The 26,442-nt window shown below is 37.5% G+C and overlaps 2 protein-coding genes across 4 annotated transcripts in view; one reads left to right on the top strand and one right to left on the bottom strand.

The window, feature by feature from the left end:
• Nucleotides 1-26,442, bottom strand: part of LOC136253055 (long-chain-fatty-acid--CoA ligase ACSBG2-like) — a 193,263-nt gene that overhangs the window by 60,602 nt on the left and 106,219 nt on the right. The gene's annotated exons all lie outside the window — the stretch shown is intronic.
• The window catches only part of LOC136253058 (uncharacterized), a 107,214-nt gene that overhangs the window by 8,336 nt on the left and 72,436 nt on the right, over nt 1-26,442 (top strand). For both annotated transcript variants that reach the window (XR_010699925.1, XM_066045648.1), the window contains exons 4-5: nt 882-947; nt 12,942-13,232. Coding sequence is in view for 1 of the 2 variants with exons in the window: in XM_066045648.1 (XP_065901720.1) it covers nt 926-947; nt 12,942-13,232 (313 nt within the window). In the remaining variant the exon portion in view is untranslated. The remainder of the gene's footprint in view (nt 1-881; nt 948-12,941; nt 13,233-26,442) is intronic.

Here is a 26,442-nt window from a genome sequence, read left to right as displayed (position 1 = left end):
TACATAAGCTATATAATAATGGATGTGGATTCATGCATACCTATGGACTGGGGAATGGGGGTGGCTACTATATATCTACAGACAGTAATCGTGGCTAGCATATGTCTACAGACAGTAATTTACGTTAGTTTACGTTACATTGATTAGTTTATTAGCATAACTTCTCTGATAAAAAGTTAACCAATTGACATAGTATACGATATATGACACCAAGAATAGACACAAATGAAGTGGAAAATTTAATTGCAAGATGTGATAAGTATTGTCTATGTGATGATGTTACAAAGGCTAAATAACTGTATACAACAATTGAATTGCGAGTGCTTGATTAGGTGATATTGTTGATCTATTGAAGTATTTCCCAACCCTAATGTCATTGATCAGTAGATGTTGTCAAATCTGATTGGTCATTGATCGGTTGCATACATCACTGTCAGCCATTACTTACCAATCCATAGTGGTCAGTGGACAAGAATATGGGATACCAGTTTCCAATGATCAAAATTGTACTACTTCTGAGTTTTTGGCCTCAGCCAAATTATTGTTTACACTACATAATGTTGCCTATAGGATTCAATTGTTTGTTATTCTAGTCAAAATAATTATTTGATCATGAATATTAAAGTGTGGTTCAACCCTTGTAGAAAATTTGTACATAATGTACTGTACTGTAAGCATAATACCTGTAGTAGTCATCAAGTTACAGATCCTTCACTTTGATGAAAGTTCAAAATTTGAGTGTGGTAATGCATTTTTTTACTTTTCTCAAGAAATTTACTATTTAATTCATATAACTTTAAGCAAACTTGGATAACATAAACCCATCCACAAGTTTGCACTTGTTTCTTATTTACTTTGTTACAGTTACGTATCTTCTGTAGAACACAGTAATAGATGTGGTGATATACATAGCACTATAACTGAGATGGCCTCAGGACAGCCAAATGGTGAGATGTCAGTATATTTGTAGATTCTAAACCAAAACAGTCAAGCTATAAAAAAAGAGTGCGGCCCTCAAAAAGGCCAGGATGAAAAAGATGTGAAATCCAAGGTGGCGGCCAAGAAATGGCTGTGATGGTAGGTTAATGGCAAAAATTTTAATTACGACAATTCAGGTGAATTTGCATTGCCTCCTCCACTAGGATTCTGCACCAAATTCACCTGAACTGTCGTAATTAAAATTTGTGCCATTAACCTACCATCACAGCCATTTCTTGGCCGCCACCTTGGATTTCACATCTTTTTTCATCCTGGCCTTTTTGAGGGCCGCACTCTTTTTTTTACAGCTTGGCTGTTTTGGTTTAGATATCACTTCTTTTTGCATTGCAAGCCACATAGCTTGCCATTAACTGGCTTTGGTGCTTCCTTTTAACATGCTTTTTTTTTTTCTTTTCTGCAGGAATTTTTGAACAAAGGAAGAAATGTTGTTTACAGTTTTCTGTCTATGTGTATATTTAACAATGAAAGATAATCATACTGTAGGTAATAAGGTGACTTCTTATACATGACTGAACTGTAGCTGAAACTCCCATTGTTTGTAGCTGAACTCTTTTCAGAGTGACTTGTTTCTAGCTGAACTCTCTACATGGTGATTTGTTTGTAGCTGATCCCTATAAGGTAACTTGTATCTAGCTGATATCTCTACAGGGTGACTTGTTTGTAGCTGATCTCTCTACAGGGTGATTTGTTTGTAGCTGAATTCTCTACAAGGTAACTTCTTCTAGCTGATCTTTCAACAGGGTGACTTGTTTGTAGTTGAACTTTCTACATGATGGTTTCTTTATAGCTGAACTCTCTACAAGGTAACTTCTTCTAGCTGATCTTTCTACAGGGCGATTTATTTGTAGCTGAATTCTCTACAGGGTGGTTTGTTTGCAGCTGAACTCTGTACATGGTGGTTTCTGTGTAGCTGAACTCTCTACAAGGTGATTCATATAGCTGAACTATCTACACAGTGATCTTTTCGTAGCTGAACTCTCTACAATATGATTTGTTTCTAGCTGATCTCTCTATAGGGTAACTACAATGTAACTTCTTGTAGTTGATCTCTCTACTGGGTGACTTGTGTCTAGTTGTACACTCTACAAGGTGATTTGTTTGTAGCTGAATACTCTACAGGGTGATTTTTTGTAGCCAAACTCTCTGCAGGGTGATTTGTTTGTAGCTGAACTCTCTACAGGATGGTTTCTTTGTAGCTGAACTCTCTGCTAGGTGATTTCTTCTAGCTGATCTCTTTACAATGTAACTTCTTCTAGCTGATCTCTCTACTGGGTGACTTGTGTCTAGTTGTACTCTACAAGGTGATTTGTTTGTAGCTGAATACTCTACATACAGGATGATTTTTTTGTAGCCAAACTCTCTGCAGGGTGATTTGTTTGTAGCTGAACTCTCTACAGGATGGTTTCTTTGTAGCTGATATCGCTACAGGTGACTTGTTTCTAGCTGATTTCTCTATAGGATGGTTTCTTTGTAGCTGAACTCTCTACGGGGTGATTTTTTCTAGCTGAACTCTCTCTAGGGTGATCACTTCACAGCTGAACCCTATACAAGGTGGCTTCTTCTATCTGATCTCTCTACAGTGTGATTTGTTTGCAGTTGAACTCTCTACAAGGTGACATTTTCTAGCTGAGCTCTCTCTTATTTCTAGCTGATCTCTCTACAGAGTAACTTTTTAGTAAAGCCGAAGTCTTTAGATGGTGGATTTTGGTTGTTAATTTCTCTGCACGAAGACTTGTTTGTAGCAGAACTTCTACAGAGTGAATTGTTTGTAGCTGAACTCTCTACAGGGTGTATGACTTGTTTATAGCTGAACTCTCTTCAGTGTGACTAGTACTTGTAATGCTCTGAATCTCTACAGCAATATATTTGTAGCTGAACTCTCTATAGGGTGACTTGCTTCTTGCTGAACTGTCTATAAGATTAAATGTTTGTAGCTGAACTCCCTACAATAACTTGTAATGTAATATAATTCTATAATGAAGTAAATAAATTAGCTGAATGCTCTATTAGGGTGACTGTTCTATTAGAGTATCTCGATCTCGCATTTTCTACACGGAATTGGCTTTCGAATCATAACTCGGTGGTTTGTAATCTGTGCTACTGCAAGGACTTTCTATGAAGATTATTCCAGCTATACACTGATTTTCAGCTAATTGCTGTAAGTGGCTTGCCTAGTAGGCGTAAAAACTTATACTTTTTTATTCATAAAAATTAATCGTGTAATTGTGATACAGGTTGGGTTTTGTGTCATATCTCCATGGTCTTTATCTCGATTCAATTCAAACCACCTAAAGGCACTCCTACGATTGTTACTCCATCTACGTACATAGCAATTTTCAACTCATTCCATGAAGCGGTTTACTCTGTGGGCATGACAACAAATCAATCTTGTTTTACGCGAATAATCGGTCATAACTCCCAAACCATTCATCAGATTTGCACCAAATGTGATGCTACGATTTGCCTTTGGACTCCTTTTCTGTGTGCCAAATTTCAAGGCGATCGGAGTACGCGTTTGCATTTTATAGCAATTTTTGCAAGTGTGCAAAAACACGAAGAAGAAAAAAAATCGAAACTTTTTCAGCTCGTATCTCGGAAATGGCTGGCACGATTTCCTTCAAATTTGGTATGTAGACGCCCCTAGCCAGCAGGCAACTCTGTAGCAAATTTGGTTCCAATCAGGTAAGGGATCACCAAGATACAAATGTGTGAAAATGACGTTTTCTTTCTTCCTGTCAATATATCCACGGTGTGGCGCACCGGCTTCTTGGGCCGCATAACACACTATCGTGTGTCTTGATTATCAAGAGTGTACATATATATGAGGTAGATAATATTTTGCTCTCACAGCCTGTCACTTGATCATTGATTTCTGAGTTCACCTTGTTAAAATGTTATCATTATACAATTATGTATTATTGTAGATACATTGTAGCAACACTGCAAGCTAATAACTGAGTTAACTAGAAGCCTTGCTAAATTAAGACAGCGATTTTTTAATATCATTTAACATTTAATTTAAAGTAATTTTGCATTGGCAACATCAATTAAATAGTGTACTTTATTAAACTAGAAGTAAGCCCACAACTACCATGTGTGCCCAGTTTCCTGAAATTGTTTTTGTAAAAAACTTATGTGTATGTTTGTACCTATCTACCAATCTTTCTATCTACCTACGTGTGTATATATCTTTGTCTGTACACACCTATGTGAGAAACCATTAAATGATAAAAATAGTTGGTATGCAAGACATAAAGGCTAACTGAAGCTTTCATTGCACAGGTAACAATTGACTCTCGAGTAGTTTCTTTGAGCCACTTAAATATGGGTGGAGCAATGCGTATATGTTTGTGAATTACATTCAAATTGAATAAGGTTTTGCAGGAATTTAATAACCAAAAACAGCGCAGAAAGCCTTTGTAGGCTACCAGAAATAATGTATGTTTCAGATTGAAAGAAAGTACATATGTACCATAATTATAACATTATGCAAATAAATTAAGGATGAAAAGTATATGTACTTCAAGACTTTCTCTAGAGGATTTACATAAGAAGACTGGATAAACAAACAGCTACTGTATAAGAAGATACTTCTACACATAATATGTATGGTGTATATATAGTTTGTTTTAAGTTGTGCTTCACTAGCACTACATAGCAATGTAATTATTAAATACTAAATAATGCAAGAATTATGAATTACATCAAGTTGGCTATAATATTTACCACTGTAGCTAGACAAAGTATTGTACAGTCAGTAGTACTGTACATTAGGGGTTGTGGAGGTTAGCACCTTTTCACCAAAACTACTAACCAGAAACCAGCCTCACAATAGCTTCATGGCATAAGTAGAATAAATCCCAAAAGTGTCTCCAGAATGGCCAAAAACACTTCAGATAGGTCACTATGGAATTTTTTTATTATTTTTAATTTAGTGGAATTTTCTGCTGACTGACTGCCTGACTGACTAACTAATGCCTTCAGACTAGCATAAGGCTATGAGCTTGATCTTGTCACTGATAGACTTGTAGCTTCAACCAGACTTGTGCCTTTTGGCATACCACACTATGTATAATATGCACGCTTCATGGACTCACCTTTGTCCACCTCTGTGTCCTATTTCTTATTGCTGAGAGCATAACATATTGATATGTGGTAGCATGCTCCTGGATTCCCAGTGAATTGTCCATATTGTTAGTGGTGACTGGATTGAATGCAGAAGGGTTGTCTCCTACTGTTCTTAATTGAAAATGCTGTAACCCACTGAACATAACTGCAAACAAAGTGAAATGAACAATCCATTTTTCACTAATGATATTTACAGTGCAAATTCTGACAAAAATATTTAGTCTGGTGCCTCCTTTTTTTTGATGTGGTATGCGCGGGTTTATAATCATATTATACTGTACGTAAAAGTAAGCAAACAAGTACATATGAAGAAGGAATGATTAAGTTCAATTAGGGATCATAGAAATAACCTCCCAGGGGAACAAACACTACAAGGATTCTCATTCTCTGTTGCATGCAATGACTGTTCTATTAGAATTTTTGACAGAACCTTGATCTTTGTTGAATTATTACCTGGTTTGATATTAATCTCAGTCTTACTATATGGACTTCACTATTTAGTTGTTCAGACATTTAATAGTTTTCTGATTCAATGCTATCTTTATCTCAAACTTTATTCATCATCAGAGTTTCCATTTACATTGTACTGTCTTCCAATAATCATATCATTTCAATAATCATATCATTTCAGACATCAAATGTGTTAGATAGTATGAAATTCAATAACTGATAGTGAGCTAAACTGCTTTGCCATGCCTTGTACTAGTTGGTATGTAGCAGCATGTGTGACCATAGATATACTAACCCCAGGTACCTGGAGTTAGCAGATCAATGGTGTGACTCTATAAACTCAAACCCACAAAGAAAAGCATTGATTTCTTTGAGTGTAAAATTATGTTTAATACTGTAGTGCATTGTTTCTACTTGTTGTCAGAAATAAATCAGTTCACTGTCCAAAATAAGTTAACCCTTGACTATGTGAGTGGTGTCCAGAAGTTGTAATTATATGCTTTGTTGTAGGAAAATTCCTCATCATGCTGTTAATTATGCTGATTTTGTCTATCTATACCAACCAGTGGGTTTGCATCAATTATGCTGGCATAACTTTAGGCATAATAGGAGCTAGAGCATATAGCATAATGCTAGGAGTTAAATATCCATTAGTACATCTGCAGGTATAGGTGACCTCCCTTCTTTTATTAAATGCTATCCCACTTTCTTGACTTTTTATTTCTATGATCCCTAACCGAACTTAAACTTCCAAAGTGTTCTCATAATCATAATTGTGATTACACAACTTTTATATGTAGATATAGATACATATTCCATTCAGGCTTGAGATTTTTTATTAAGAAATTTTCAGAGGGAGTTCAGGTTGAGAAAGTTTTCAATTACTGTCAGGGGCGGATACAAACTTTTTGAAACTTCAGCCTAGTTTTAAGTAAAAGATAAAAAAAAAAAAAAAAAAAAGCTGCAGTTTAATGTTGTAATGGTGATTTCAAAGGGTATGACATTTAGCCAGTAGAAAAAGTCCTAATGTAATACACTATGTATAACTATTGGTGATGTTATCACCCACATGAATCATAGGGGGGTGCATGCTATAATCAGAGAGGGTTTCAGCTGAAACCATTGCAACCCCCCTGTATTCACCACTCAATAACAGCTTAAGCTACGGCTTGATTTTGTCAGTGTTAGACATTATTTAAGCCTGACAGCTGCCTTTTAGCATACATAAGGGACCAGGATATTTGATAAGGCAATATGGCACTCCACTGGCCCAGTGTGCACAAAAAATTACCCACACACCTTATGGCTTCTGCTCTGTTTTGCTCAGCACTAGTTTAGCTTTGTGGCTACTACACTTCAAACTTGAACTACTGCAGTTAACCCAGTGTTATACTACTGGTGGAGCAGTACAGATGTCTGGGTTGGGTCAGTTTGGCTCCGAGTTTAAGTAATTATCAAAAACCCTGTCAGGGACTTACCTTTTTTCTCCTTTGTGTCCCTTTCCTTTTCACAGACAACACAAGTGTCAATTTGCGGTAGTGTGCCATGGCTATATCAGACATCACTGTATTTTCCATAGTGTGACTGGACTGATTTCACGAATGCTTCTCGTGCTGTTCTTCATTATTTGTAACACTGAGTAGTAGTTTGAACATTCATAAGCTGAAAACAAAGAGAAAATACATATTGCCACTTCTGTTTTCAATTATTGAAGGTTTGGTTGTACATTCAGATGCTAAATGAATTGTGACTGGATTGTGAAGTGATCCAATGTCACATTGAAAGTCTAGTTGTAAAGAATTTAAAGCAAGCATTAATGTCCCAAGGATACTGAGCATGAATATGAAATTTACACAAGAGAGGTGCATCAATTTATCACCTTTTACATCACTTCTTTCACCGAAATAAGGTAGGGGCTAGATGAGACTATGAGGTTGATGATGGGGAGTGGGTAAGAGGTAGACTTCAAAAATAGAGGCAGACCACCACTGAAGTCCAGAGACGAGAATACAGGGTTGTGTAGTGGCTGATATGCAACAAACCCAAAACAGAGAAAACATTTTGCCAACCACATCAGACCATCCACTACCTTAACAAGGCCAAGAATTGCCAATTGAGCTCACTACACCACCCAGAAAATACATATCTACAGGGCTGGAGGAGACGGTCCGGAAGGTCCGGACCAATTATTATATTATATTTATTACTGTGCAGCAATCAAAAAATTATAACGCACAGATGTGATCATAAAAGTTACTTAAGTTATTACAAGACTCATTAGGAGTAGAGGAATTAATTACATCAGCAGGGAGTTGGTTCCATAATTTGATGGTTGATGGGAAAAAGGAAAATTTGTATGCATCAATTAGAGTCATTGGTTGGTGATAGTAGCCACTCCTTAAACTTGAAAGTTTAGGGATAAGATCATCTGTAGGCACAATCAAATATCCATTAATTATTTTGTAAAAAGTACTTAATTTAGCTTGGGTTCTTCTTGCCTGTAACAATGGTAAATTAAGAGAAGACAACATGTTAGTAACACTTGAATATCTTGAGAAGTCATTAAAGCAAAATCTAGCAGCAGTTCTCTGGATTGATTCTAGCTTGTTTATATTCAACAAGGTGTGGGGATCCCAAGCAGATGCAGCATATTCAATGATTGGACGAACCATAATCTTGAAACAATTACATTTAATGGGAGTAGGACATTCGCTTAAGTTACGATACAAAAAGTTGTTTACTTGTTTGGCCTTGTTGTCAATCCTTTGGACATGCTCATTCCATGATAGGTTGCTTGAAATTGTTACGCCAAGGTATTTGGTATGAGCAACTTGGGAAATATGTACAGCTTCAATGCAGTAATTAAAGACAATGGGGTTTTTCTTATTGGTAATTCTCAAGAATTCACATTTGCTGGGGTTAAACTCCATCTGCCAAATACGTGCCCATTGTGCAAGAGCATCTAGGTCTTCTTGTAATGCATAACAATCAGATTCAGATTTAATGTAGGAGTAGAGTAATACATCATCGGCATACAACTTTACTTTAGAGCGTACTCGAGAAGGTAAATCATTTATATACAATAGAAAGAGCAGTGGGGCTAGCACTGTGCCTTGAGAAACTCCTGATGAGACTGGGGTTGGATGGCTCTTTTGGTTATCTAGTGTGACATATTGTGATCTATCGGTTAAGAAAGATTTAAGCCAAAGTAGTACTGCTCCATGAATTCCATAATGGTGAAGTTTTTGGAAGAGGCGTACATGAGGTACTTTGTCAAAGGCTTTACGGAAATCTAACAGGAGGACATCACATTGACCCTTCTCATTAAGACACTTGACAAAATCATTAATGGTGGTGATCAGTTGTGATTCACAGCTTCGTTTCTGTCGAAATCCATGTTGCCCATCTCATAAAACTTCATGGTACTGTAAGCGTTTGGTAATGCTGGAATATACAATATGTTCTAAGATATTTTACAGCAAATACAAGTTAGGGATACTGGCCTATAATTACCTGGATCGGATCTGGCACCTTTTTAAAAAATTGGGACAACTGCTGCTGTTTTCCAGATGCTTGGTAAAACACCTTGGTCTAATGATGCTTGAAAGATAATGGTAAGGATTGGTGCAATCTCATATGCAACTTCTTGTAGGAAACGTGTTTGAAGGTTATCAGGTCCAGGTGCTTTGTTCACTTTGATGTTAGATAATAACTGAGCTACACCATCTGAATGCACTACAATCTGTGGGATACTAGATAATGTTTCCCCACTTAGGTCTGGGATATGAGATGTATCTTCATAACAGATAAAAAGTAGTCTGCAAGCAAATCTGCCTTTCCTGTAAGCCAGTATAGGTAGATCCCTGATGTTTCAGCGCACTAACTCCTGTGTGATCTAGTTTTTTTCTTTTAATGTATGACCATAAATGTTTGGTGACAGCATTACTGTTAGGATCGATGAGATTGGCTAAATACTGGTTAAAGCATTTGCGGCATTCATACTGACACTGTCTTTTAATATCCTTATATTTAGCCCAGTCATATTCTGTATTAGTGGCACAGGCATGATTGTAGGCACGTTGCTTTTTATGGGTTAGATGCTTGATGTGGCTGTTAATCCAAGGCTGGTGGTGCTTAGTTGAAGACAGTTTGGTCGGAACCAGGGCCATGCAAGTATTACAGATGGACATAAAATCATTCCAGAGAATATCAACTGATGTTGACATTGAATGTGTACTGACAAATTGTTGACAAAGTGACTGAGCAGTTTGCCTAATAAGATTAAAATCTGTATGGGACCAGATATAGATAGTTCTTCTGGTAGGTGGTGGCAGGTCTGCTGTTATGGATGAGGTGACAGGTACTACTTCATGATCACTAATTCCATCAACTACATTGCAACTTTCTAATAAACATGGTCTATCAATTATATGTATATAGCTGGATCAGCTCAAACTATATTACTTCCATGCAGTCACGGCTATCTATGAATGATCATATCTACATGTGCAGTTTATGAATATGCAGGGTGCCAGGCTTCCTGTAAGGTTTTTAAAATGTTTGGAAAATCCTGCAAATCATAGATAGTTTTGCTTGCTTTTAGCATCAATTTTAAGGCATTTCATGCAAAATTCCTGTAGCTTCTGGAAGTTGTATCCCCAGACCCCTTATATGGTCATATAATAAGTTTAATGCTGTACCCCACTGTATGTCATATACATAAGTACCTACCTATATCATAAAGTCAGAAGAACAACAAGGCTAGATGATTTGAGCATATTCATATAGCCAACTATAGCAGTGAAGTATCACTAAAATTTCATATCTGATGTGTCTAATGTTTCATACTGTCAGACCCCCACTACAATCGTCATGCTTCAAACGTGCTTCACACACTGTGCAGCAACTCCTCTTTCAGGCAACACCATGTGTATTAACAGCACTTTCAACAATTACATTGACCTAACCCACTAAGTTTTCCTTCCTCCAGCCCTGAGAAAATCATGAGTTTTAAGTAATGCTGAGGGTGAAAACCAGTTTAGCTATCCGCTGGTTGTGTTATTTAGATTTTTCCTGATGTGTGATTTGGTAAAATACAGTCACAAGTAAGGTTTTATGATCGTTTATAGTGTTATTCTTTTTCTCTGATGCAGTACCAGGCAATTACTGTATGTAACAAAATATAAACAAACAAGTATGAGTAAACACTAATTATATTCCTTGTACTCTGTATACTTTCTATGTACATACTTATAAGTTTTGTATATAAGCATCAAGACAGATGAATATTCACGTTGTTATGATCAATTATTTGTGTAAAATAAAGTCAAAGGTCTGTCACACCCACAGGGTAAACCCCTTGAAGGAATGAGCTGAAATTTCTATGTAGATGGAGTAACCATTGCAGGAGTGCCTTTTTGTAGTTTGAAAAGAATCGACATAAAAACCATGGAGATATGACACAAAACCCAACCTGTGTCACAATTATGCAATCGATTTTTATGAATAAAAAAAAACTATTAGATTTTACGCCTACTAGGCAAACCGTTTAGAGCAATGAGCTGAAAATCGGTGTGTACCTGGAATAATCATCATAGAAAGTCCTTGCAGTAGTACAGAAGAATTGGATTACAAACCACTGAGTTATGATTTGAAAGTCAACTACATGCGAGATCAAGATACTCTAATAGAACAGTCACCCTAATAAAGCATTTGGTTACGTTTATAACTTACTCAATTAAAGAATTATTTTACATCGCAGGTTATTCTGTAGGGAGTTCAGCTACAGTTAATCTTATAGACAATTCAGCTAGAAACGAGTCACCCTGTAGAGAGATCAGCTGGAAGAAGTTACCTTGTAGAGAGTTCAGCTACAAAGAAACCATCATGTAAAGTGTTCAGCTGCAAACAAATTACCCTGTAGAGAGATCAGCTAGAAGAAGTTAGAGAGTTCAGCTACAAGAGACCATCATGTAGAGCGTTTGCTGCAAACAAATCACCCTGTAGAGAGTTCAGCTATGAAAAGATCACCCTGTAGAGAGTTCACCTAGAAGAAGTCACCTTGTAGAGAGTTCAGCTACAAAGAAACCACCATGTAAAGAGTTCAGCTGCACACAAATCATCCGGTAGAGAGTTCAGCTACAAACAATCACCCTGGAGAGAGATCAGCTAGAAACAAGTCACCATGTAGACATCAGCTAGAAGAAGTTACCTTGCAGAGAGTTCAGCTACAAAAAAAAACTGTCATGTAGAGAGTTCAGCTGCAAACAAATCACCCTGTAGAGAGTTCAGCTGAAAACAAGTCATCCTGTACAGAGATCAGCTAGAAGTCACCTTGTAGAGAGTTTGGCTACAAAATAACCACCATGTACAGATTTCAGCGGCAAACAAATCAAATTGTAAAGAGTTCAGCTACAAAGAAACCACCGTGTAGAGAGTTCAGCTGCAAACAAATCACCCTGTAGAGAATTCAGCTACAAATAAATCGCCCTGTAGAGAGATCAGTTAGAAACAACTCACCCTGTAGTCAGATCAGCTAGAAGAAGTTACCTTGTAGAGAGTTCAGTTGCAAACAAATCACCCTGTAGAGAGTTCAAGTACATACAGATAACCCTGCAGAGAGTTCAGCTAGAGTCAAGTCACCCTGTAGAGAGAATCCTGTAAAGAGTTCATCTATGTACAAGCAAATCACCCTGTAGAGAATTCATCTACATTTCAAGTCACCCAGTAGAGAGATCAGCTGCAAAAAAAAGTTATCTGTAGGGATTAATTGATATGTAATAAATATATGTATGATATATATAATTTGTGCATTTACTGATACAATCAGAATTAGTCAAAGTATTTATAAAATCTGCTTAATCTTTTTCTTCTTCCTGTGGTAAAGGAAAAAAAAGATAGGTTAAAAAGCCCCAAAGCTGGCCTAGGGGTATAAAAATGCAAAAAGAAGTGAAATCTAATCCAAAACAGCCAAGCCATAAACAAAGGAGTGCAGCCCTCAAAAAGGCTATGGTGAAAAAAGATGTGAAATCCAAGGTGGTGGCCAAGAAATGGCTGTGATGGTAGGTTAATGGTAAAAATTTTAATAACGACAATTCAGGTGAATTTTGTGCCAAGACCAAGCAGCACCAAATTCACCTGAATTGTCGTTATTATTTTTTTTTACCATTAACCTACCGTCACAGCCATTTCTCGGCCGCCACCTTGGATTTCACATCTTTTTTCACCATAGCCTTTTCGGGGGCTGTACTCCTTTGTTTACAGCTTGGCTGTTTTGGATTAGATATAATTATCTAGTATTGTCATGGTACAGTCAGTATGTTGTGTTGCTATATAAACATGTATGGTGTTCATGTCAATTACAGTTCACAGCCAACTTAATTTAAAAGATTTAAACAATGTAATGAGACGTGAAGCTGCAGGGGTAGCTACCAGATGGTATGAACTTGGAGTGGAGTTACTGGATAGTAACACTGCTGTACTGGATGTGATACAATCTGATCATCAAAGTGATAATGCTCGTTGTAGTAAAATGTTCAAGGCATGGCTTGAGATGAAACCTGATGCTAGTTGGAGTCAACTAGTTACAGCATTAAACAATATTGGATTAAACACTGCAGCAGATAATCTTAGACAGAGTAAAATGTCTAACAAAGGTCAGGACACTAGTACAATTAAAAATGTTTAATTTAAAAAAGGAAAAAGGGAAATAAGATATGTGAATGATGGTAGCTATTACAACATAGTTAGTTATTTAGGAAAATTCAGTGCACTGGCACATGTAACTACCATACATTCAATTCCAAAGTAGGGATGGCTACACATAGTTATGTTGTAATAGATATGTCAAATCAACAAGGAATTTAAGGTCATCTCTTGGATTTTGCCAAAATTTGGTGTGTTTGTAGTAATGTGGTCATGCAAATTTTTACCTCCATATACCCATAGTTTCTGATTTACGACCACAAATATTTTGAATATTTCATGAAGAATTTGGTATATTTAAAGTTACAAAATCAGCTGTAATTTCACACTCTGTAAATATTTTTATACACAATTTTCACTGTTGGAAGACTTGATCAACCTTTTCGGTCATCCCTAACTTATGGAATATCATGACTTAAAAGCACTTTATTGTAAAAACTTTAATCCTTTATATTTAAAAAAACGCTGCATGAAATTCTTCGAATTTTTATGTGAATAATGGTTGGGTAATGGTCTATGTGTGATAAATTTTTGTGGTGGGACCACAATGGGCTCAAGAGATATGTGACCGGATCTGCGAAAACCCGACATAATGGCGCATTTTTCAAATTCATTATTATTGAATATTTATAATTTACTTAGCCACGTGTATGCTCTGGCCAAGTTTCAGCTTCATATGGCAACAACTTTTGGAGTTACAGCCCTACAAAGCAGCAACAACAGAAAGATCAATTTGTACAGCAAGTATTGGGAAAATAAATTACATGTGCTTACAAAAATGGCTGTAACTTACAAATACAATGCAGTATAGAGTTGCAACTTGCACCATTGTATTCGCCATGAATAGGGGAGTCCATTACTGGGTACGTTTTTTCTTCTATTGCCATTCTTCACTGAATACAGAGACGAAATCAGTGAAGAATAATCGATTGTGTATGATAGTTTTTACGTGACGTAAACAAACGCCCATAACTTACGTATCATTTAGTCTACTGCAACGAAACAAAGATATTTGAACTCCTCTTGAGTAGGCGAAAACGATGATATCCAGGTTTTAATCATAGGACCCTTCCTTCACAAAGAACAAAGCATTTAAAAATTTATGAAATTTTTTCGATTACGCAAATATTTTACCCATTGCAAATCAATGGCTTATACTGAAAATTTAGGCTTGCGCCATTATGTCGGGTTTTCGCAGATCCGGTCACATATAATGAATTATGTTGTGGTATGCAGCGGAATTTTGTAGCCTATTGTTGCTGCATGGGAGTATATACCTCCAATAACCACTCACAACAAGTTTGTCTTACAGAGTGAAGGTGTCTAGGTACAGTGCAACCTGTATTTCTGACCACCTGTATTAAAAAACCACCCATGTGCTGCAGTTAATATTATAATTCTTGGATATTAATGTATAGCAACAAAAGCATCAACTTTTTCTAGCAAATCCAAAAATGGTCCTTATTAGACAAGTTCGCTTTAAATTACAGATCTGACCACCATAAACATATCATATGAATTTTGTACAAAATTCCTTCTTTATTAAGTCGAATTTCACTGTAGTAGCCCTATTTAAGTTGCATATATGTAGCTGCATAGATACGTACCACAAAACTCCTCAAAAGGGATACCTTGACACAGGAGCTAAAAAGGGGGATAGTTGTGGCCAATAAGCTAGTTTTTTAGCTAGTTGTAAATGGTGATTGAGCTAGTTGTATAACAGACAAGAATAGCCAGCTGCACCACAGAAAAGCTGGCTATTTTTGTCTGTTTTAAAAATCTAGCTTATTGGCCACAACTAGCCCCCTTTTTAGCCCCTGTGTCAAGGTATCCCTTTTGAGGAGTTCTGTGGTACTAACCTATGCAGCCAGATATATGCAATTAATAAAGAAGGCCTTTCTGAAGAGATGGTACGAAATTCACATAATATGTTTATGGTGGTTGGATCTGTAATTTAAAGTCAACCTGTCTAATAAGGACCATTTTTGGATTTGCTGGAAAAGATTGATGCTTTTGGTGCTATATGTGACTGTCTCTGGGAAAACTGGTGTTCAAAAATTGAAAAGAGACGTGCTGGGATGGATTAGGCCAGGTTATAGGCCATTCAGGGCTCAGAACTGGCTAAAATGAAAGGAAATTTACAGCACAGGTCATTGTCCAACACCACAGAGCTGTACAGCAACAAACAGCCATCTCCTGGTTGGCCAGGGCTCCATCAAGACCCCAGACCACTCGTACGGCTTGCCACTGTGCTCTAGAAAAGTAGCCAGCAAAAGCAGACCACTTTACTCTGGTCGACTGTGGCAGTGAAACTTGATAGTGCATTCATTAAGCTTTGTGTTTGTGTGAAAAAATCAAACTTCCTGTCTTGGGCGATAAGAACGGTTTTCGTAGATCCAGTCACATATATTGATATCCAATTAAAAAATTATATATTAACTGCAGCACACGGTTGGTCTTTTAAAAGCTCTAAAAAGTTGTAGATATATGCTTACATGTTGTACATCTATGTTATCTTTACTACAGGTATTTCACTAGAAGTACCTCAAGATTCAATCTTGAGATCAAGACACACTGTAGTGTATCGTGCAGCCAAGAAGCCAGCATGCAACACCTTAGTAATCTAGATCTGCGATGCAGTGCATTTTGTGTATCACGTATCACCACTGATAAACTGTTTGATACGATACTGTATTACGATACTATAATGAAGTGATCATGGCTAGTTATGGCTGGCATATTAGCAATAATTGTAACAATATACAATTTAATTATCTGTGTACCTTGAAGAGCCAACACCGATTCTACATTCACTGTGGTAACAAATTTCTTAGTTCAGTTATTCAGAGAGTGATTTGACAAATAACTAGTGTGTTTAGTATGAAAGCACATCTCTACCTGGACACCTGCCTCTATTACACCACCCAGACAATTAGCTACCACAAACATTGTAATGCATGCTCCCACAAAGGCTTGTCCGGATTACTCCGCATTTTGATGAGTTGTCAAGATGGCTAGTATCAACAGATTGTTTACTGCTTAGTGCTGCAGTTCTTTACACTTGAAGTGTAACCATTTATAAGGCCCTGGTAAGAATACTTTAGCCATAACAGGTGTTAACAGCAGCACTAATACACCCGCATTTGTATGGCTTCTTGTAACATTGCATTTTAAAGCACAGGTAAATAGAGAAGTTTTATATTTGAGTATCCAGATCACTGTTACAGTAATAGAGCAATCACTGACTGTTTCTACTAGAAAGCTTCGATATATCAATATTTTCTAAGTACAGTATTGTTTTGTGATACTTATTTGCTGTATCGATATATTGCTGTATCGATATATTGCTGTATTGATATGTATTGCAGATCCCTAGTGAGTATATTGACTGGAAGAAAGAAAACGTGATCTTCGCACCTCCATAGCTCTGTGCTGCCTTTACAAAACAAGACGATGTTTGCTGTGGACATGCCCACCAACTTCAGTACTTCACATACCAAATTGGAGCAAAATTGCTTCAAGTATTCCCAAGATATACAAGTTCAAAAATTAGCTTAGTTTTTTTTTCTCATGTGCGGCCAAGAAACCAGCACACAGCACTCATGAGTATATTGACAGGTAGAAAGAAAACACTATTTTCGCATCACCATAGCTCTGTCCTGCCTTTATGATTTTTGCTGTGGGCACACCAGCCAACGTCAGTACTCCACATACCAAATTTGAACGAAATCTCTTCAAGCTTTCTCGAGATATGCGACTTCAAAAACTGACCCTGTTTCTTTGTTATTATTTTTCTTCTATTTACACACTTACAAAAACTGCCATAAAATGCAAACACCATATCCGATCACCTTGCAATTTGGCACACAGGGGAGTATATAGGTGCATCTTGGTACCAAATTTGGCTGGAATTGGACAAACAGTCAGGGAGTTATTAATGATTATTTACAAAAAATAACGCTAATATGTTATCACACATGCAGGGTAAACCGCTAACAGGAAGAAGCTGAAAAGGTTAACTATTGAACCTCAAACCTTCTGTGGTTCGAAAGTAATCGAGTTAAAAGACCACAAAGATAAAGAAAAAAAAACAACAAAAACCAACAGTGTGTAACAATTACACAATCAAGATCAGCTAACAAAAAAAAATGATCACTTGCTATGCCTACTAGAAAAACCATTGAGAGTAACCATATGAAACTTGGTGTACAGATGGAATAATCATTTTAGAAAGGACTTTCAACTGTGTAGAAGAATCAGACTTAAAGCAACAGAGTCATAACATGAAATCCAACTCTGTGTAGTAAGTGCGAGATTGAGATACTCTAATAGAGCAATCACTCTAATAAAGCAGTCAGCTAAGAAATAAAAATTAGTCTATTTAAGCGTTTAACTATATCCTGTAGAGAATTTAACTTAATTATAAGCCACTCTGTATACAACTCAACTATAATAAAGTAATCTTGTAGAAAGATCACGTCACCCTGCAAAGTATTAAACTACTAATACATTGAATCACCCTGTAGAGTATTCAGCTAGAGTCACCCTGTAGAAAAATCAGCTAAAAACACATTACCCTGTGAAGAGATCAGCTAGAAACCAGTCACCCTCAAGAAAATTAAACTATATTTCAAGTCACACTGCAGACAGTTCAGTTGGAAACAAGTTACCTTGTAGAGAGATCAGCTACGTAATCATCCTGTAGAAAGATCAGCTGGAGGCAAATTACCTTGTAGAGCTAGAAACAAGTTACCCTGTGGAAAGATCAACTAGACACAAACAGAGATTAGGTAGAAACAAGCCACCGTATAGAATGATCAACTAGAATCAAGTCACCCTGCAAAGAGTTCAGCTACTTTTCAAGTCACCCTTAGCCAGAAACAAATCACTCTGAAGAAAGATCAGCTAGAAACAAATCACCCTGAAAAAGGATTAGCTAAAATCAGTCGCCCTGCAGAAAGTTCAACTATGTTTCAAGTCACCCTGCAGCGAGTTCCGTGGAAACAAGCTGCCCTGCAGAGAGATCAGATAGAAACAAGTCACTGTGTATACAGAGTTAATGCAGCTATAAGCAAGTTGCCATGAAAAGAGATCAGCTAGAAACAATCGCCCTGTAGAGAGATCAGCTTGATCAAATCACCCAGTAGAGAGTTCAGCTAGAAACAAGTCACTCAGTAAAGAGATTAGCTACATATTAATCCTGTAGAGAGATCAGTTAGAAGCAAGTCATCCTGTAGAGCGATTAGCTGGAAACAAATCATCTTGTAGGTCTAGAAACAAGTTACCCTGTGGAAATATCAGCTGGAAAAAAGATTAGCTAAATCACCATGTAGAAAGATCAGCTAGAAACAAGTCACCTGCAGAGAGTTCAGTAGAAACAAGTTTCCCTGTAGAGAGATCAGCTAGAAGCAAATCAAGATCAACTAGAATCAAATCAGGGATCAGCTAGAAACAAGTCACCCTGCAAGGATTTAGCTACTTTTGAAGTCATCATGTAGAGAATTCAGTAGAAACAAACAACCCAGTAAGGAGATCAGCTAGAAACAGGTCACTGTGTATAAAGAGTTCATGCAGCTTTGTATAAGCAAGTCACTATGAAGAGAGATCAGTAGAATCAAATCACCTTGTTAAGAGATAAGCCAGAAATAAATCACCCTGTAGAGAGATCAGCTCGATCAAGTCACCAAATAGAGAGTTCAACTACATTTAAAATCACCCTGTAGAGAGATTAGGTTACACTGTAGAAAGTTCAGCTAGATGCATGTCATCCTGTAGAGAAGTTAGCTGCATTTCAAATCACCCTGTAGAAATATCAGCTTGAAATAAATCATCCTGCACAGCAATCAGTCAGAAACAAGTCACCCAGTAGAGAGATTACTTACCCTGTAGGGAGATCAGCTATAGAAACAAGTCACTGTGTAGGAAAATCACAATCACCCTGAAGAAAGGTCAGCTTGAATCAGTTAGAAACAATTCACCCTGTAGAAAGATCAGATAGAACCAAGTTACCCTGTAGAGAATTCAACTAGAGACATGTCACCCTGTAGAAAGATCAGCTACATTTCAAATCACCCTTAAAAAGATCAACTTGAAACAAACCATCACGTAGAGAGATCAGTTAGAAACAAGTCGCCCTTTAGAGGTATTGGCTTGAAACAGTTACCCTGTAGAAAGAGCTAGAAATAAATCACCCTATAGAGAGATCAGCTAGAAACATATTACCCTGTAGAGAGCTCAGCTAAAAACAAGTCACCATGTAGAAAAATCAGCTGCACTTCAAAACATATCACCCTGTAGGAGGATCAGTTAGAAGCAATTCACCCTGTAGTGAGATCAGATAGAACCAAGTTATCCTGTAGAGAGTTCAGCTAGAAACATGTCACCCTGTAGAGGGTTCACCTGCAATAAAACTACCCTGTGTAAAGTTCAGTTATCTTGCAATTCTTTCTGTAGAGTTTAGTTATGTTACAAGTCACTCTGTGGCAAGTTAAACTATGCACAAAGTGTTCACCATGTAGTCTAAGAGTACAGCAACATTATGATACTCACTATAAAACTTTCAGCTACATACACATTTCCCTGTAGAGTATTCGCACTGAGTTAATAATTAATCCACACAAATATTGTCCAATGTGTATGTATAGCTAAACGATTAACCAATATAATTTTCTCCTTAATAATCGTCATTCCTATAGAAAAGAAAAAGACAAGTTAAACGAAATACCCAAAGCTAGCCATAGGCTGACATTAGGTATGAAATTACAAAAAGAAGTGATATCTAATCAAAAATAGCCAAGCTGTAAACAAAGGGTGCGGCCTCCAAAAAGCCAGGGTGAAAAAAGATGTGAAATTCAAGGTGGTGGCCAAGAAATGGCTATGATGGTACTGTTAGTAGCAAAATTTTTAATAACAACAATTCAGGTGAATTTTGGTGCCAAATCTGAGTGAAACTTGGAGGAGGCAACACAAATTCACCCAAATTGTCATTCTTAAAATTTTGCCATTAACCTACCATCACAGCCATTTCTTGGCCACCACCTTGGATTTCACATCTTTTTTCACCCTGGTTGTTTTGGTAGCCACTTCCTTTTTTACAGCTTGGCTGTGTTTGATTAGATTATTATCAAGACACATGATAATATTGTGTTGTGCGGCCAAGAAGCCAGTTCACAACACCTGTGAGTATATTGACAGGAAGAAAGAAAATGCGATTTTTCACCTCTGTAGCTCTGTGCTGCCTTTACGAAATATGACGATTTTTGCTATGGACATGCTTGCCAACGTCAGTATACTCCCCATACAACATTTGAGCGAAATCGCTTCAAGCTTTCCCGAGATACGTATGCGACTTCAAAAATTGACTTAGTTTCTTCGGGGGGGGGGGGGGGGGGGGGGTTCTTATTATTTTTCTTCTTTTCGCACACTTACAAAAACTTACATAAGATGCAACCACCATATCCAATTGCCTTGAAATTTGGAGCACAGAAGAAGGGTATACAGCCATATCTTGGTACTAAGCTTAGTGGGAATATGATGAATAGTGAAGGAGTTATTAGCAATAATGCACGAAAAATAACACCAATATGTTGTCATGCCTACAGGGTAAACCGCTAGTGGTAAGAAGCTGAAAATCGGTGGGTGAATAAGTTAACTATTGAACCTCAAAGCTTTTGTGGTTTGAAAGAAATCAAGCTAAAAACCACATAGATAAAATGAAAAAATATGTGTAACAACAATGCAATGGAGATTAGCTTTAAAAAAAAAAACGACTATTTGCCAGATAAACTGCTTGGAGTAATGCTTATAAAATTGCTGTACAGATGGAGTAATCATCTTAGAAAGGACCTTTAACTTTATAGAAGAATCAGGTGTAAAGCAACAGAGTTATAACACAAAATCCAACTCAGTGTAGCAAATGTGAGATCGAGATACTCTAATAGAGCAGTCACCCTGATAAAGTGGTCTGCTAAGAAATAAAAATTACTCTATTAAAGTATTCAACTATGTCCTGTAGAGAAATTTACTCAATTATAAGCCTCTCTAATAATAACAACTCAACTACAATAAAGTCATCTTGTAGAGAGATCATGTCACCCTGCAAAGAGTTAAACTACTGATACATTGAGTCATTCTGTAGAGTGTCACCCTGTAGAGAAATTGGCTAGAAACAAGTCACTGAGTGAAAAGATCAGCTAGAAACCAGCCACCCTGAAGAGAATTCAACTATATTTAAAGTCATCCTGTAGAGAGTTCAGCTGGAAACAAGTTACCTTGTAGAGGAGTTAGTTAGAAACAAGTCTCCCAGTAGAAAGATCAGCTACGTAATGATCCTGTAGAGAGATCAGCTGGACACAAATCACCTTGTAGAGCTAAAAACAAGTCGCCCTGTGGAAAGATCAGCTAGACAAAAAGAGATTAGGTAGAAACAAGTTAGATCATCTAGAAACAAGTCACCCTGCAGAGAGTTCAGTGCCATGTAGAGAGATCAGCTATAAACAAGTCATACAGTAGAGATATCAGCTATAAGCAGATCTCTCAGTAGAGAGATCAGTTAGAAACAAATCACTCTGTACAGAGACCAGCTAGAAACAAGCAAATATTTCAGCTACTTTTCAAGTCACTCTTAGAGAGATCAGACAGAAAGAAGTCATCGTGAAGAAAGATCAGCTAGAAACAAATCACCCTGTAGAGAGATCAGCTAGAAACAAGTCACATAGTAGAGATATCAGTTTGAAGCCAATCAAGAAACAAATCAATTAAGCAAGGAACCATCTCTTTTAAGCCTTAACTGCAACTGACACAGTCTAGTTAAACACATATCGTAATCACTTTACAGCGGTCTACAATCAGACTTCCACAGCAACCTTATTCTGTAATGACCCATGCTCCAATCATAAGTTATTTCAGTAAAGCATGAGCTCTTCTCAGGGTCAGCACCCATCTCTGTGATGCAAATGGCTTCTTTGTCCCAAAAACTTTGCAATTCTCCAGTAAAGTCAGCACCATGATTGAGTGACTCTACTACTTGTCCTTCTACAAGTATAAGGAAAAATTAGGAATTTTAAATTAGAGTAGGGACAGTGTGGATAGTGCTGCAATAAAAAGTACTGAAACAAGCTGGATCGGAGCAGTACGTAATGTCCAAATACTGTAAAACAATAAGAAGTGAATATCTCTACTGTGCATTGAGTGTAGCACAGTAGGGATATTCACTTCTTATTGTTTTACAGTATTTGGACATTACGTACTTCCCCCGATCCAGCTTGTTTCAGTACTTTTTATTGTAGCACTATACACACTGTCCCTACTCTAATTTAAAATTCCTACTTATACTTGTTTGTGAAGTTTTTTGCAACCTTGTGACCACTAAATAGCATGCTTTTCACAAAACTAGTCACAATATTTTAAAAGAGTTAATCACAGCACGATTATACTAGATTATGACTCATACAATAACAACTGATCAGTGGAAGTGGCTCTACATAAGCCTGCACACAATAATGGACATGGATTTGTGCATACCTATGGACTGATGAATGGGTGTGGCTGCCATATTTCTACAGACAGTAATCATGGCTACCATATGTCTACAGACAGTAATTTACACTAGTGGGCGTGGCTCACTAAAGAAGCAGAGCTATGCTATGACGTGTAGTAACACGTCCACGTTTAATTTAGCATGTGGGGTCAGACCCAAATAATCTGTAAAGCAGGACCTGGATGACCCGACTCAGTTTAACATTGTTACTAAATAAACTATATTTATTGACTTACACATTGCTATATAGTTCGCCGTATTTTTCATACACAATTATGTAACAACAGGGTTTAGCAAGACTAATACTGTAACTGAGCGGAGAATGGGTTAGCCACAAAGAAATGTGTTTAGAAATGCAAGCAGTTAAACCTATCCGCTTAACTTTGCTAACAACAAACACACTAATACTAAACAAGATGTCTTACACGTCGACGGCATGCGATAGGTCCTGTATAACCCAAACGTCAAATCACAAACGTATTCTAAAAGTTTGGCGCGATAACACATGCATTCCAATATATTACTGTATAATGTACCCAGGTGCGGATCCCGGAACAGCAACACGATAATTAATTTTAGAGGCGCTTAGTACGCACGGAAGTGCTGGGTAACAATTTAACAGCTAGTTTGACATGGTTTCAGGTGAAATTGTAATAAGTAGTCAGGGAAATGTGCATATTTTCATGAGTTGTATAGCTAAACTGATCTTGGCCTGACATATTTTACTTCACAAGTATATGGCTGGCTCTTCCACAAGGTGAGGGGGGGGAGCATTTGCCCCAAATTCCCCATCATGGATCCGCCATTGGTACCGGTATGATTATGGTAGCCCTACTGATGAGCAATGGCCACAATATAGAAGGATCAAAGGAAAATCAGTAAGACAATAGCGCATACACTGTAGGATATTTAAAATACTAAAGGTTTCATCTCCATGAAATTTGAAGCATTTTCGTGAAAGAAGTAAGGCTGTAGCTGTAGCCAATTTTCTGCTACGCTTGACTGAACACATCAGGCAGGCAGGTAGGTAGTGAGGCAGTAGAAAATTTGCAAAAAAATAATAAATAAATAAATTCATAGCACCAGGTCGAAAAGCTTCAAGTCGTTCTGAAGACATGTTTGTGCTTGATTATGCCCGACCAATACTGTCAAGTGGCCGTGAAGGATTTGCGAAAATGATTTTGGCTTGATGTATTTTCATGGATCACGCCCACACCTTTGTCTCCCTTACTATACAGTACTATTGTACTGCATGATGATCAAATTGGAAATTGAGTGGTCACTCTCTTTGACAGAATTAACAGGACATGACAAGAACCAGCCAAACTTGTTGCGCACAGCTACTGATCTGTCACTACCTCAACCAATGTCACCTGCAACCACATCCCAGTAATGGTCTGACCCAATCAGCATATCAACTGTATTGGAAATGTGTTCATCAATACTAACATCAGCTAATTCTAATTCGAACAATTGTGGGTACTGCTCTATATGTGACCGGATTTGCAAAAAGGTACCCTTTTCACGCACAAAATTTGACCCATTTTTTGAACTTTAAAGCTTCATAACTTTTTAATCATGGCATATAATTGCTTACAATTTTCAGTGAAGGTAGCTACCATATTCGGCTACATTTTGATACTAAGTGCAAGTTAATTAGTATAAGGAGTCAAGTGTTACATCATTTTGTTAGCTGGCATGTCAAATGTGTGGAAAAGGTACTTTTTTGCAAATCCAGTCACATATTGACTTGCCCTTGTAGGGGTGAACGTATGGCTGGGAAGGTTATAGCAGCAATATCTATATCTCCACTGTGCTTTCCTACTAATCTAAAATGTTCATTACCAAATGTCTTTAGTGTTTGTTACTCTCTTCTCAACACAGGTGACCCAAGCCTTGATTTCAACTGTTGTGATACATAAGATCATTGGTTGCTATTATCCATAAGCACATGAACTGGTATCAGTTCCTCATCAGCTGCATAAGCATATGTACGAGCCATCTGTAAAAGAATACGTGACTTGTTTCTCAAGACATTATTCATGGTGGTATCACTATCTGTGGAGGTGTCTTATATTCTTGTCAGTACAAGTAGACCCTGTTTTGCACAATGACCGATGGTGCCCTTTTCCCATGCCTTCTACAATGCCTGTTTGTAACACACTCACTGACATGGTGCCCAATCACAAGACAGAGGAAGCATCTACCTTCTTTCTTCAGTTACTCTTTATATTTAGATACCTCACTTACAGTACCTTATGACAGCTAGCAGAATAATGGTCAGTCTTACAATGAACACATATTTGATCACTGGAGCTACCGCCTCTAGCTGGAAAAGCAGAAGTGGGGAGTAGTTCTCAAGTTTCTTATCACTTATCTTTATGCCTTCAGTCATTTCTCTTGCTTCAACCTCGCCTTTAATAATTTGCAACAATTCATCTATGTTCTAAATATGACTCTGGCAATCTGGAGTCACACATCATGTGGCAATTTAGCCATAATAACAGGAGCCAATACACTGCCGTACTGGCCTGTTGCAGTTCCTAGTGAACCTAGTCCTCTTAAGTGTATACTAATCTTATCAATACAGCTCAGATTTGCATGGCCTTGTCAGTGAGACTAAACATATTTTGTCATTAGATAAGTGTGTAGCAGTAGCGAAAGTTGCTTGAGCAAAGCCTAAGCTTCCAAAGCTCCAACTACCAAAGTTTTTTGGAGACATCACAAAGTTCAGAGCTATTTGGGACAGCTTTGGACAGCACCATTCATAAGAATCCTGATCTTTCATTGATTGGCAAATTCAATTACCTGAAGGCTTTGTTGGACAGACCAGCAACCGGTACCATACAAGGGCTTGTGTTGTCAGAGGAAAATTATTTGGCAGTACTGGGACTAGTCAAGGAGTGGTATTACAAGACTAAACAAGTGATAGCTGCCCATATGGATGTGGTGATTATAAAACACCTGCATGTAGTGGACACGGAAGATGAAGGAAGTGTAGCGCCATTAGAATTAATTTCTTGTGGCAGACTTTTTGAGGGCTCAGAGGATGTCATGTGCACAGCAGCTGTCTTTAATAAATACAGTACGTGTCAATCTTACCTTTTGTCTGTGTAGTTCTGTCACTTATCAACTCTGACTCTAACACATCATAGTGATCAATGGATGAAATCTCTAAAAGTAAACAAATGGCAACAACTGTTCATGATAGACAAGGTGGATTACCTTTCTAGGTGCCTATTCTAACCCGGCACCAAGGAATTCAAAGATTATATGACTGCCCACCCCACATTGGGAGTCATGTCACAATGGTACAATTCATCCACCATATTCAGTAGTTCTAATTAAATAACACCATGTGTATGCACAATGGCAACTATGAATGCATACTACATGACAATATATGGCTACCAAACACCACCAGTATACAGGTGAAACCGATTACCCAGGAGTTGAAAGGTGTCAGCAGGCACGAAGCAGGGCCACAAACAAATGGCTGGTATATGCTTGTAACTGACAGGCACAATAATTGAATGTGCCTTGTATGTATTTAGATTGCTGAGTTAGCAGTGTTATGAGGAAGGAATGCACATAGACAGCATTTCAGCATTACAGATTGTCAT

This window comes from Dysidea avara, chromosome 4 (assembly GCF_963678975.1).
Source record: "Dysidea avara chromosome 4, odDysAvar1.4, whole genome shotgun sequence".
Taxonomy (NCBI): Eukaryota; Metazoa; Porifera; class Demospongiae; order Dictyoceratida; family Dysideidae; genus Dysidea; species Dysidea avara.
Note: the sequence above shows the minus strand (reverse complement) of the source record. Positions and strands in the feature narration are given on the sequence as shown.